Raw genomic sequence first — 12,806 nt, forward strand, 5'->3', positions numbered from 1 at the left:
ACCAGTCCGGCCAGTTCGTGTTACGTGGGTGCTGGGGCCCAGGGATTCCTGGTAACAACCACCCGGCTGCCTGGCCCTGCGCCCGGCCCCCGCCCAGATCCGGGACGCTGACGCTGCCGGCTCGGTGCCTGGGGCTACCAGGCAGGCGCTGCCCCCCGCCCCAGGGGGTGACGGAGCTTTTAGCCCCAGAGCAAACCTCCAGATCCCGCGCTCTGGCCCGGAACACCCCCTGCCCCATAGATACACATGGGGGTGTGTGGTCAGGGTTAGGCCCTGCATCCCCAGCTCTGGGAGGGGAGTGGGGGCTAGTGGTTACAGCGGGGAGGCTGGGAGCCAGGACTCCTGGGTTCTCTCCCTGGCTCTGGGAGGGGAGTGGGAGCTCGTGGGTAGAGTTGGGGGGGCTGGGAGTCAGGACGCCTGGGTTCCCTTTTGACTCTTTTCTGGCCTCCTTTGCACAGCCCTGGAGGGCCCCCCCCGCTGCCAACTCGGGGGTGATTATTCGGTGCCACCCCAAGGCGAAGCGTCCCTGGCCCCATTTGTTACCCACCGCCCGGGTGCCATCCCTGCCCCCACCCTGTTTGCTCAGCGGGCAGGGTGAGGGCCCAGCCGCCTTCCCCTTTAACTGGCAGCTCTTCCCTTCCTGGGCCACTTCCCAGGAACTCCTGTACCCAGCTCCAGGGCCTGCCCGGGGGCGGGCCGGGGCGGGCCCTCCGGAGCCCGTGGGGAGGAGCACAGCCTGCGGAATCATTAACAGGGACGGGACAGAGCGTGGGAGGGAGGATATGAACCCGGATCCCTGGGGCAGGTAGGTGTGGGCTGCAATGGTTAGAGCAGGGAGGGTGGGAGCCAGGACTCCTGGGTTCTCTCCCTGGCTCTGGGAGGGAAGTGGGGGCTAGTGGTTAGAGCGGGGGGGGGTCTGGGAGCCAGGACTCCTGGGTTCTCTCCCCGGCTCTGGGAGGGGAATGGGGGCTAGTGGTTAGAGCAGGGGTGGGGTTGGGAGCCAGGAGTCCTGGGTTCTTTCTCTGGCTCTGATAGGGGAATTGGGGGCCTGGGCTCCATTATGGATCTTTCCCGGTTTCTCAGTTTTACGAGATTAATCCCTGGCGGGTCCAGTTCTGTTTGTTTGCAGGAAGCGATGCCCTGGTGATTAGCTTGTTCCTTCTTGGGAGCCTGGGGAGGGAAGGGGAGAGTCTATGATAGAACCCAGGCGGCCTGGCTCCCAGCCCCTCAGCTCAAACCACCAGACCCCATTTCCCTCCCAGAGCTGGGGAGAGAACCCAGGCTTCTTGGTTCCCAGCCCCCCCCCCCCCCCCAGCTCTAGCCATTGCACCTCACCCCCTGTCCAGTCTTGAGACCTATAACTAATAAAATGAGGTGGGGAACCGAAAACCCACCCCTTGAACCTAATCTTATTGTGCCTTCTGCTGCGGCACCCTGCCGTGAACAGGGCGGTGGGGTGTGTCTCACTTCCCCAGAGCTGGGATCCTGTGCTGAGGCCTTGTCTCCCTCCCTCTAGGGCCTTCAAGCGGCAGAGCCCCCTAGGGCAGGAACCCAATTGCTGAGGACTGGGTCTCGGGGGCACTCGCAGCCGCCGATTGGCCCAGGAGAGGTCCGTGCCAGCTGCCAGCCCGACAGAGGCACCCATCTGTTTTAGATACTCTTCACTGTGGTATCTGGGGAAACTGAGGCACAGAGAGACCAAGGCCATAGCACAGCAGGACCTTGAACCCCGGTCTCCCCAGTCTGCAGCTGTGCCTCTGACCCATAGGCGAGCCTGCCTTCTGCTCCCCAGGCGAGACGGGGGTGGGGTCCAGCTGTGAGGTGCCCCAGGACAGAGACACCCCCTGGTGTGGGGGTGTTTCCCTACGGATGTTGCTACCTCCTAGGACCGCACCGCCGGAGGTGCAGGGTGCTGAGTGTGGGGGCTTGCAGCGAACGGAATGGGGATTAGGCACCGTGCTTTGGACAGGGGACAGGAAGGACAGACGACTGTGAGCTTTGTATCTGGGCAGCGCCTGGCGCAGAGAGAGAGAGAAAGAGGACCGACCGTCTGACCAGGTGGGCAGGGAGGTTGGCAGAGAGCAGAGTGTGTTGGGGAGGTGTGTGTGTGTGTGTGTGTGTGGGGTGCCCCCCAGCCCCACTTGCCACGGGGCCCATGGCGGCCTCCCAGCTGGACTGCCTGGAGGACGCCCCCGCAGGGAACCCGGTGAATGAATCCAGCCCCGAATTCTTCTACTCGGAGGGGCAGCGGCTGGCTGTGGAGGCCCTGCTGGCCGGAGGGCAGTCGGCCTACGCGCAGCGCCTGGCGCAGGACCGGCTGCGCCCCTTCCTGTCCGATGACGAGCTCCGGCTCCTGGTCGAGGGGGCCCGGGACATCCCCGAGCCGGCAGGGGAGCAGGACGGGGACACCGATGAGGTCAGCCTCAGCTACTGGCCCGGCTGCTCGGACGAGCCCATCCCTGAACTGGAGCTGGGCTGGCCCCTGGATGGGAACTGGAAGGGCACCACCTGCGTGGAGGTCTACACCCACCCGCCGGGGGACGGGGCCCCCAAGGTCAAGGAGCTGGTGCGCAGGAAAATTCAGCAGGCTGCCAAGGTAACGGGGAGCCAGGACGCCTGGGTTCTCTCCCCGGCTCTGGGAGGGGAGTGGGGTCTAGTGGTTGGAGCCCGGGTGCTGGGGGCTAGGACGCCTGGGTTCTCTCCCCGGCTCTGGGAGGGGAGTGGCGTTAGACCTCTTGTCGGGAGTCCCAGGGGAATGATACCGAGGGCTGGGAGCCTAACCTACCCTGCTCAGTCTCCTGCCACCGAGCCGGCCAGTCTCTGCCCTGGGGCCGGATGGGAGCTGGTGCCCCCTGGAGGCGATGTGTGCAGCTCTTTGTGGGGTGTTCTCCAGGTGGTTGCCGTAGTGATGGATGTCTTCACGGACCCCGATATCCTTCTGGATCTGCACGAGGCCGGCATGCAGCGCGGGGTCCCCGTGTACCTGATCCTGGGGGAGCAGCACCTGGCCGCCTTCCTCAGCATGGCGGAGGGGGCCTGCCTCAATGTGCGCTATATGGAGGTGAGGCCTGGCTCCTGCAGCCTAGCGCCCCCTAGTGCTGCACTGAGGCAGTGGGACGAGCCCTGACTGCTAGGGGAGAGCGCCCCCTGCTGCCCCCCTGGAGGGGTAGGGACTGCAAGGGAGAAAAGCGGGGGTGGGGGGGGGATCTGTGGCTGGGATCCAGAGATCTGGGGGGTGTTTGGCTACGCTCAGGGACCCCGGTCCCCTCTGGCTTGGGTTACCTGCCCTGGGGGTGGGGATCCCCCAAATATTGCTGAGGCCCCAGCTCCTGATTTTGTGCATCCTCCCCGCCCCACCCCCCAGAACCTGCGGGTCCGGGTCATTGCGGGCTGCACCTTCTGGAGCCGAAAGCGCAAACAGGTCACTGGGACCCTGAAGGAGAAATTCCTGCTGATCGACGGGGACACAGTGATAACAGGGAGCTACAGGTGAGGCGGGGGTGGGGGGCATCTGGGATGAATGGGAGGGGAGAGCACCCCCGCCTGGGCCCCCCTGCTCCCTGCAGCACCAGGGGGTTTCCTTTAGCGTCTCCCGTCTTGTCCCAGCCAAGAGGGGCCTTCTCCACGCCAGGTGAGGGGTCCCTGTATAACCAGACCCTGCTCCCCACCCCAGAGGGGCCGCATCTCAGCGCCAGTCCTCTGTGTCTGCAATGGGGTGGGGGGTTGTGTGATGGGGATGGACCTGTTCCGGCTGGGCAGCGAGGCTAGGAATGTATTGAACTCAGTTCACGAGTGGTGAGAAAAGCTCTCGGTTTAAGCAGTGTTGGGATGCATGGATCATACGGGGCAGTGTGGGTGCTGGTGGGGGTGTGTGTGAGATATGCCACCCCTTTGTGCTTTGCAGAAGGGAGAGCGCCCCCTGACAAGGGGTCAGCACCCCCATGCTGCAGAAGGAATCCTGCGGCAGAGTGTGGGGAAGGGACCAGACCCCCTAGATCCCACAATGGGTTGGGGCTGAGATGGAGATAGAACCCAGGAGTCCTGGCTCCCAGCCCCCCTCCTCTAACCACTAGACCCCCTCCCCTCCCAGAGCCAGGGAGAGAACCCAGGAGTCCTGGCTCCCAGCCCCCTCCACCCTCCACTCTAACCACTAGACTCTCTTTAGTTGATGACTCTATCACTCCTCTCTCTGGGCTCCAGACCTCATGGTGACATCACTCTCTGTGACATCATTCACTGTGACATCACCAGGCTCTAGCTGGAATGGGCCAATGAGAATCTTGCAGCCTTATTGTGAGGTCATCGCTGCTGGGTTACTCATTCTGGGCAGGGGGTCTCGGGGCAGCACTGAGCTCTCTGCAGTGGCCGCGGCCGGTAGCCCACAGCGACCCGGTTAGGGACAGGCACGTTCGGAGGGGCTGGGAATCCGGATCCTCCAGCCAGACCCGCGTTCTGAACTCGCCGAGTCCTCGCGGCTCCCACCAGGTTCTGGAGTGACTGGAGCCGAGCAATTGGGATCCAGCTCGTTCCCTGGTTCTGACGGCGCTGGAGCCAGGAGATCCGGATCCAGACTCCGGTTCTGACGTCCCTGGAGCCAGGAGATCCGGATCCAGGCTCCGGTTCTGCCATTCCCAGAGCAGCCCGGATCCAGACTCGGGTTCTGAAGTCGCTGAGTCAGGAGGGCCGGGACCTGGTCGTGACGTCCCCAGCGTGGCCCGCATCCAGACTCCGGTTCTGCCCTCCCCGTCTGTGCGATCACCCCGCTGCTCTCATGCTGCTCCTGCTGGCCCTGTCTCTCCTGGTGGCGCTGCCCGGCGCCAGCCCCAAGGAGTGCTTCTTCTGCGAGGTGACCTCCTCCCGCTACTGCCCCAGCACCCGGATGAGCTGTGCCCCGGACGAGGACTGCTTCGTGGGGCATGGTGCCGCCCTGGGGGTCTCCCTCATCCAGACCAAGGGCTGCACCCGGGCCATCCGCTGCGGCAAGGAGCACCCAATCACCCACATGGGGGTGACCTACAGCCTGGTCACCCAGTGCTGCAAGGGCAGCCTGTGTAACGGGGCGGGCGCCCCCCCGCGAGGGCCCGGCCTGGGCCTGCAGCTGGTGCTGGGCACGGCCGTCCTGCTGGGGGCGCTGTGAGAGACTGGGGGGGTGGGGGAAGAGGCGTTGGAGGAATAAAGCCCTGGCACGGGGCGACGGCTGGTGTGGTTGTCTCTGCGTCGAGCTGGGGTGGCGGGGGTCCAGGGTTGGGGTGGATTAAACAGGGCGGGGGGACAGGACAGCAGGAAGTGAGAACTGGGAATAGGACCCAGGCATCTGGGGGTGCATGCAGAGTCGTGGGGGATGGGAAGGGCAGCGGGCGGAATGGCAAACTGGGACTGGAACCCAGGCATCCGGGGGTGTATGCAGAGTCATGGGGAGATGGGAAAGGGAGCGGGGGAAATGGCAAACTGGGAGTAGAACCCAGGCGTCCAGGGATATACTTCCCCTCCCCCGTTTGCTGTGACCCCCCACCCCATGTCACACCCGTGCCACATTGGCTCTTTGGGACAAGGACTGTCTTTGCATTGGCACTACAGGAATTGGCCCCATGAACGGTGCCCACGAACCCCGGCGTCCGGGCCCAATCCCAGCTGGGCCTGTGGCCATCCGCCTCCCTCAGTGCCCCCTGCCTCGGGGCCTCAGTGCGTAGGGACGAGGTGAGCGGTTGCTGTGCCCCACCCCCAGAGGGGACGCGTGTCCGCGCTGGGCAGGGGGTCCCCGTATAACTAGCCCCCGGGCCCGCCCCAGAGGTGGTCGCCCCTCAGCACCGGGAGTCGGGTGCAGCAACGCTGCTGTTCACATTCCCCCGAGCAGACGCTCTCCTGTGGGGAAGGTGCCATTTGCCCCGGGGGGCAGGCTCCTCCCATTTCCGAGCGTTTTATTTTCCTTGGGGACGTTTCCAATTGTGTTTGTTCAGAACGTTTAATTTTTCTCATTGTCTCCCCGTCTCCCATCCCCCTGCACCCCACTTGCCCTTCCACATCCCCCTGCACCCCACTCACCCGGCCCCCACCCTGCTATCCTCTGGCCCCTCTCCCATCCCTCCTGCACCCTACTATCCCCCACTGGTCCCTCCTCCTGCACCCTGCTCCCCCCTATTCACCCCTGCACCCCCACTATCCCCCACTTGCCCGTCCCCCCACCCCCCTGCACCCCACTCACCCTGCTATCCTCTGGCCCCTCCCCGACCTGTCCTGCACCCACTATCCCCTATTTGCCCCTGCACCCCACTCTCTCCTCCCTCACCCCTCCTCCACCCTCCCTGCACCCCACTCGCACCTCCCCCAACCCTGCTGCACCCCACTCTCCTCCCTTCCCTTGCACACCCCGCTATCTTCCTTCCCCTCCCCCACTCACTCCTGCACCCCCCCATCCCTACACCACCCCGCAGCTTCACGTGGAGCGACGCCCGGCTGAGCCGCCAGCTGGTGACGCTGCTGACGGGCGAGATCGCCGGGGCCTTCGACCGCGAGTTCCGGACCCTCTACGCCGCCTCCCGCCCGCTGGCGCCCTCCCGGGCCCCCCCGCTCGGCCCCCCGGCCCCGCCCCGGGACGGCCGCCCCAACGGCCAGCCCGCCCCCTACCGCAGCGAGCTGGGCGGGCTGCAGCTCTCCAAGGGCGCCCACCGGGTGGCCGAGCGCCGCTCCGTGGCCCCCCAGCCCGTGGCCAAGAGCCGGGCCGGGGAGTGGGAGCTGGTGCGGGCCACCCGGGCCATGGCCAGGGACGAGCACCCGGCCCTGCCCCGGCGCCTGGGCCCTGAGGGCCACAGCGCCCTGAGCGACGTGGACCAGGGTGGCCAGCCGGGCCGGCTGGCAAGCGCCATGGGGCAGAGACCCAGCAAGTCCCTCTGGGACCTGAGCCGCCTCTCCCAGCTCTCCGGCTCCAGCGACGGCCTCGAGCCGGGGGACGAGGCGAAGGTGAGCGGGCAGCGCTAGGCCAGGGGGGTGGCCTGTGTATCCTGGGGCACAGGACTGGGGATTTGGGGGGTTCACTATATTGGGGGGTTCACTATATCCTGGGGGGCAGGGGGCCCTGTGTATCCTGGGGGGGCAGGGCTGGGGATTGGAGCCTCTGTATCCTGGGGTGCAGGACTTGGGACTAGGGGGTTCACTGTATATCCTAGGGGGCAGGGTTTGGGATTAGGGGTCCCATCTGTATCCCAGGGGGCAGGGCTTAGGATGTGGGGGTCCCTATGTAGCCTGGGGGCAGGCCTGGGGATTAGGGGGGGTCCTGTGTATCCCAGGGGAACAGGGTTTGGGATTTGGGGGGTTTGCGTATCCCAGGGTGGGGACATGGTTGGGGCCCCTTTGTATCCCAGGGTGGGGGCAGACCTGGGAGCCCAAGGCTGGAGATTGCCCCGCCCCCCTTGCATCCCAGGCAGGGCTGGGGGGTGGCGTGATGCCCCCCCCCCCGCATCTCCAGTCCCGGCTGCGCCCTGGGCCCTGCCTTAGTGCAACATCTCCTCCGCCCTGGGTCAATATTGACCCAGGCGCCGCTCCCAGCTCTGTCCCATGGGGCCTTTGCCCTCCCTGGGCGAGCTGTGGGGCCAAGGGGGAGCAGCGCCTGTCCCCCAGCCCCTGACACCCCCTTAATTCCCATCTGCATCTCCCCTGCTCCAGTGTCTCCTCCTCCTCCCCTCCCTCCCCCCCGGCTTTTCTCCATCCTCTCTTCTCCTTCGCTGCCCCTGCCCAAGGACCTGCCATGGGGGGCTGGGGCAGGGGGGCATATGAGGGGGGAAGGCACTGTGGGATCCTACCCCCTGCCCCTTTGTGCTGGGAGAGCCTGGGGTGGGGTGGAGAAATGCTGGGGGGCAGGGTGTGCCATGGCAGGGACCCACCAGGATGATCGGGGGGGGGGAATTCAGGGATGGAGGGTATACGGGGTGGAGCAGGGACCCATTGGGTGGGAAGATGGGGTAAAGGCTTGGAGGGATTTGGGGGGTACTGGGGGGGCAGATGGAGCTGCTGGAAGGGGCTGGGACATGGGCAGGAGTGCCCCAAGGGGGGCATTGCAGGGGGGAGAGGTTTGGGGGTCAGAGGGGCACTGGGGTGCTGCTGGGGCAGAGGGTGCTGGGCCAGGGGGACTGGGGTGCTCCCAGCTGGCACTAACTCTCCCTTGGGGGGCTACCCCCCCATTCCTTCCCCCCCCCAGGGCAAGCACAAGTGGGGCCTGCAGGACACGCCAGCTCGGGCGCTGATGAGGCGGAGGGGCGCCCCCCCGGCCGGCGAGGAGCCCCGCCCTGCCCCCCTCTTCCTGTCGCCCGCCTACATGCCCCCGCCACAGGGCTTCCGGGCCTTGGGCCGGCTGCAGGGGCAGCTCTACCATGGGGCCTCGGCCCTGCCCCGGGTCTGGGGGGCCCCCCATGGCTACAGCAGGGAGCGTCGCTATTGACCGGGCAGCTACCGGTAGCGGCCGGCCGAGGGAGGGGGGCAGATGAGAGAGATCCTCCCCCCGCCCCATCTCCCCAGGCTGCCCCCAACTGGGGTAGGCCCATTGGTTACCATGGACCCAGCGCGGGAGCAGGAAGGAGTTACACGGCGGGGAGTCGGGGCCGGCGTATGGGCCGCACTTGAACCCCCTGCATGCGCCGGGCCTGTTTTCAGCCCGGGGCTGAACCGATGAGGGTGGGAAGTCCCTGGAATCAACCCAGCACTGGGAGCCCCGGTCCTCGAGTCACTGGGAGGAACTGGCGGGCCTGGAGGGGGCCGGGGCTCAGTGTTTTGCAGCCCTGCGGGTGGGCGAGTATGGATTATACAGGGACACGAAAGCGGGAGGTGGAGGATGATTGGGGGCAGCTCAGCACCACACAGGGCATGCACCCCCCCCAGCACAGCTGGCATTACAGTGTGTATGGTGGGGGGGGGGGGGCGCGCTGATTAAACTGGCATGACCTGGGTGTGCAGATTTCCTCCCCCGCCTCAGGGGTGAACTGGGCTCAGCCCTAGCAGCTAGGGGGGGTGCTGGAGCGTTAATGGGATCAGCTGGGATAGGGGGTTAGGGGAAGCCCCCAGGGCATTTCCAGGCACCACTGGTGGCTATACTGGGATGGCCAGTGCCACACCAGAAGGCTGGGAAGCAATGCTCTGAAGGAGCCAGAGCCCAAGCAACTGGGCCAAGAACTGGGTTTTAAGGGGGTCTAGTGGTTAGAGCGGGGGGGGACTGGGAAGCTGGGTTCTGTTGCCAGCTGGCACGTTGCTGAGGGACAATAATTATGTACAAACCACCACAACAAGGGGCTTTTCCAGTTGAAAGAGGGCATTTTTGTTTCCTTGCGGCATTTACCCTGCACCTGCTGGTTTGGGACCCTGGAGCAGGGGCCCATCAGGGCTAAAGCCCCAGCTTCTGGAGTCATGAGACCTTTGTTGGGTCTCTACTGGCAATTAATAAGGCCCCTCTTGGCCTCTAGGGCTTGGGAAGAAAAGTGGCGGGGGAAGAAACATGACCAACCCTTGCCAGGGTCTGAGGGTGCTTGAGCCGACTACTCCCTGCTGGGGGACTTTCTCTAGAGGTGAGGCTTTCACTCCCAGCTCCACTGCTCTGGGCCCCTGTGGGAGAGAAGGGAAAAAGCCCCTCACATTCCCGCATCAGACAAATCGCAGGGCTGCCAATTGTAGGTGGGAGGAGACCCCCCCCCCACAGGGGTATCCCCTAAGCCCCTCCCCCCACACCAAGTGGCTCTGACCCCACAAAGAGAGAGGCAGGGGTGGGAGCCTGGGGGCCCTCGCCTCTGCCTCAGAATCGCTGCGCCCGGCCTCTCAGCTCCCTCCAACACTCCCAGCCTGGGGGGCAGCACTCCCCCCAGCGGAAGGTCAGCAGGAGTTGGAGTCCATGGGGCTGCAGAGAAGAAAAACGGGGAGGTGGGCTCAGGGAGAGGCAGTGGGACCCTAAAAATGGTACCACACGCCCCTCCAACATCCTCCCAGCCTCTCCCCCCGCCACTTCTGGGCTCTTACCACTTTATAAGCACCAGAGCCAACGTCTACTTTCCACAGGGTAACAACCTACTACTGCTTCCAGCAGCAGACACACAGCCATTTAGGTCACACTCTGGTCTTGTTGAGAGAAGTGTGGGGCCATGTTTGCTGAGGTCCCATCCATTTCAATCCAATTACAGGCAATCTGTGGGGGGCCCAAAGCCCTGGTTCCACTGTCCCCACTTTCATCATCCCTGGACACTCCAAGTTGGGTCACGAGGAGGAATTGACACACAACTAGAGCCAGAGGAGGTGGGTTTTCCAAATGACAGGAAATGCCATGGCTTTGAAGTTGCACCTGTTCTGAAACATTTTGCACAATTTCCTCCAAATTTTTTCAAATACACAAACAAAGGGGGTCAAAACTCGGCTCTCCTCTGTTTGGATTTTTATCATAACCAAGGGTTTTGACGGACCAGGCCCTGGTCTTTTTAGGGTTTCCTTTCAGGTCAAAAATAGTTTGGAGGAAAAATTGCAGCTGGTGAGTTCCTCGTTTGACCTCTTTGTTTGAGGAAGAAAACAAAAAAAACCCCCAAAAGATTCTGTTCCCAAAGCACCAAGAAGTTTTTCCTCCCCACTAAATGAAATTTCATCCAAGTCAGACACATGCAATTTCATTTTGGGGGATGGAGGGGGGGGGGGTGTCAGAAACCCTTCTGATGAAAACCCAGCCGGCTTCACACCCCACCTCCAGGGCAGGAGGAACCAGATTCCCAGGCCAGATGGGAGCATGGTGATCATCCGGTCTGACCTCCTGCGTAACACAGGCCACGACGAACTCCTTGAAAACGAGAGACGGGCACAGCTGACGACTGCCTGAGTTTGCCGGGAGCCTGAGCCAGAGGAGGTGACAGTGGGTGGGTGGATCCAGAGGGCCACAGACTCAGTGTAGAAGGGAGAGGGGCAAAAATCTCCCCCCCCGCACCCACCTGCGTGGAGGTGCACGGTGTATGTGCGGCCTCTGGAGGACTTGTGCAGCCAGATCCCGGGCACCTGCCCCAGCAGCCCCAGGACGTCTTTATACCCTGCTTCCTGGCTCAGCGCCGCCAGGTCCAGGTCGTGGTCCTGCCACACGGCCTCCAGCAGCTTGGGCAGCCCCAGGCCCAGGGGGAAGGGGCGCAGGATGTTCCACAAAGAGGGGGCAAGGGTGGCAGCCACACCTGGGGACAGACACACCCAGAGATCAGAAGCAGAGAGGCACCTGGGACCCTGGAGATTGGAGCCAGCTCAAACCTTAGAACCTAGGGGGTCCCGCTCTAACCACTAGCCCCCACTCCACTCCCAGAGCCAGGGATAGAACCCAGGAGTCCTGGCTCCCACACCCTCTCCCTCCACTCTAACCCCTGGACCCCACTCCCCTCCCAGTGCCAGGGATTGAACCCAGGAGTCCTGGCTCCCAACTCTGCACTTTAACCACCTCCGTCTCCCATGGATTTCCATCTCTTCGGCTGCTGGCGCGCCAGGTCCCCTCTTCCGGGGCAGCAGGAGGCAGAGGACCCAGGATCCGAGCACGGGGCTGGCTGTGACTGGCTGCTGCCTGGGGCTGGACTGGGGGGCCACCCCGGGGCTGCTGCAGATTCATCTGCCGCTAGAAAGGCGAGAAAAGTAACAATCTACAGCCAAAAAAAATCCCTGACACCGACCACAGATAATGCAGCCACAGGGCTGTGGGGTGGGTCAGTCAGAGACCCTGGGGGGCGGGGGGGGGGGGGAGATCAAGGCAGGATACAGCTGGTGTGCACCCACCCACTGTCCCCTCCTGCCCACCAAACAGCCTCCTCAGGGTGCAGAATCTCAGCGCTCCTCAAAATGAAAAAATGAAGCCTCTTGCCATTCGGGCCGCCACAAACGGCTCAAAACCAGGAACCAGGCACAGCTGAAGCCTGCCTGAGTTTGCTGGGAGCCTGAGCCGGGAGGAGGCGACAGTGGGTGGGTGGATCCAGAGGGCCACAGACTTAGTGTAGAAGGGAGAAGGGCAAAAATCTCCCCCCCCCCCCGACCCACCTGCATGGAGGTGCACGGTGTATGTGTGGCCTCTGGAGGACTTGTGCAGCCAGATCCCGGGCACCTCTCCCAGCAGTCCCAGGACATCTTTATACCCTGCTTCCCGGCTCAGCGCTGTCAGGTCCAGGTCGTGGTCCCGCCGCACGGCCTCCAGCAGCTTGGGCAGCCCCAGGCCCAGGGGGAAGGGGTGCAGGACATGCCCCAGAAAGGGGGCGAGGGTGGCAGCCACACCTGGGGACAGACACACCTAGAGATCAGAAGCAGAGAGGCACCTGGGACCCTGGAGATTGGAGCCAGCTCAAACCTTAGAACCTAGAGGGTCCTGCTCTAACCACTAGTCCCCATTCCCCTCCCGGTGCTAGGGATTGAACCCAGGAGTCCTGGCTCCCAACTCTGTGCTTTAACCACCTCTGTCTCCCATGGATTTCCGTCTCTTTGACCGAGCAGGCTTCTTCGGCTGCTGGCGCACCATGTCCCCTCTTCCGGGGCGGGAGGAGGCAGAGGACCCAGGATCTGAGTGCAGGGCTGGCTGTGACTGGCTGCTGCATGGGGCTAGACTGGGGGGGTCCCCCGGGGCTGGTGCGTATTCATCTGCCAATGCTAAAAAGGGGAGAAAAGTAACAGAATCTACAGCAAAAATAAATAAATAAAAATCACTGACACGGACCAGAGATAAAGCAGACACAGGGCTGCGGAGTGGGTCAGAGACCCTGGGGGGTGGAGATCAAGGCGGGATACAGCCGGCGTGCACCCACCCATTGCCCCCTCCTGCCCGCCAAACAGCCTCC

At 63.8% G+C, this 12,806-nt stretch overlaps 2 protein-coding genes across 2 annotated transcripts; both read left to right on the forward strand.

Annotated features, from left to right (window-relative positions):
• The first annotated feature begins 731 nt into the window (after positions 1-731).
• On the forward strand, positions 732-8,431 carry FAM83E (family with sequence similarity 83 member E). The gene is made up of 6 exons (XM_074937486.1): positions 732-805; positions 1,517-2,596; positions 2,894-3,061; positions 3,365-3,489; positions 6,432-6,957; positions 8,192-8,431. Exons 2-6 carry the CDS (start codon positions 2,156-2,158, stop codon positions 8,429-8,431), a joined length of 1,500 nt encoding a protein of 499 aa, XP_074793587.1. The 5' UTR covers positions 732-805; positions 1,517-2,155.
• SPACA4 (sperm acrosome associated 4) lies at positions 4,234-5,137 on the forward strand. Its single transcript, XM_074937501.1, has one exon. The coding sequence runs from the start codon at positions 4,772-4,774 to the stop codon at positions 5,135-5,137; it is 366 nt and encodes a 121-aa protein (XP_074793602.1). The 5' UTR covers positions 4,234-4,771.
• Positions 8,432-12,806: the final 4,375 nt, after the last annotated feature.

The sequence above is a fragment of the Natator depressus genome, chromosome 23 (assembly GCF_965152275.1).
Source record: "Natator depressus isolate rNatDep1 chromosome 23, rNatDep2.hap1, whole genome shotgun sequence".
Lineage (NCBI taxonomy): Eukaryota > Metazoa > Chordata > Testudines > Cheloniidae > Natator > Natator depressus.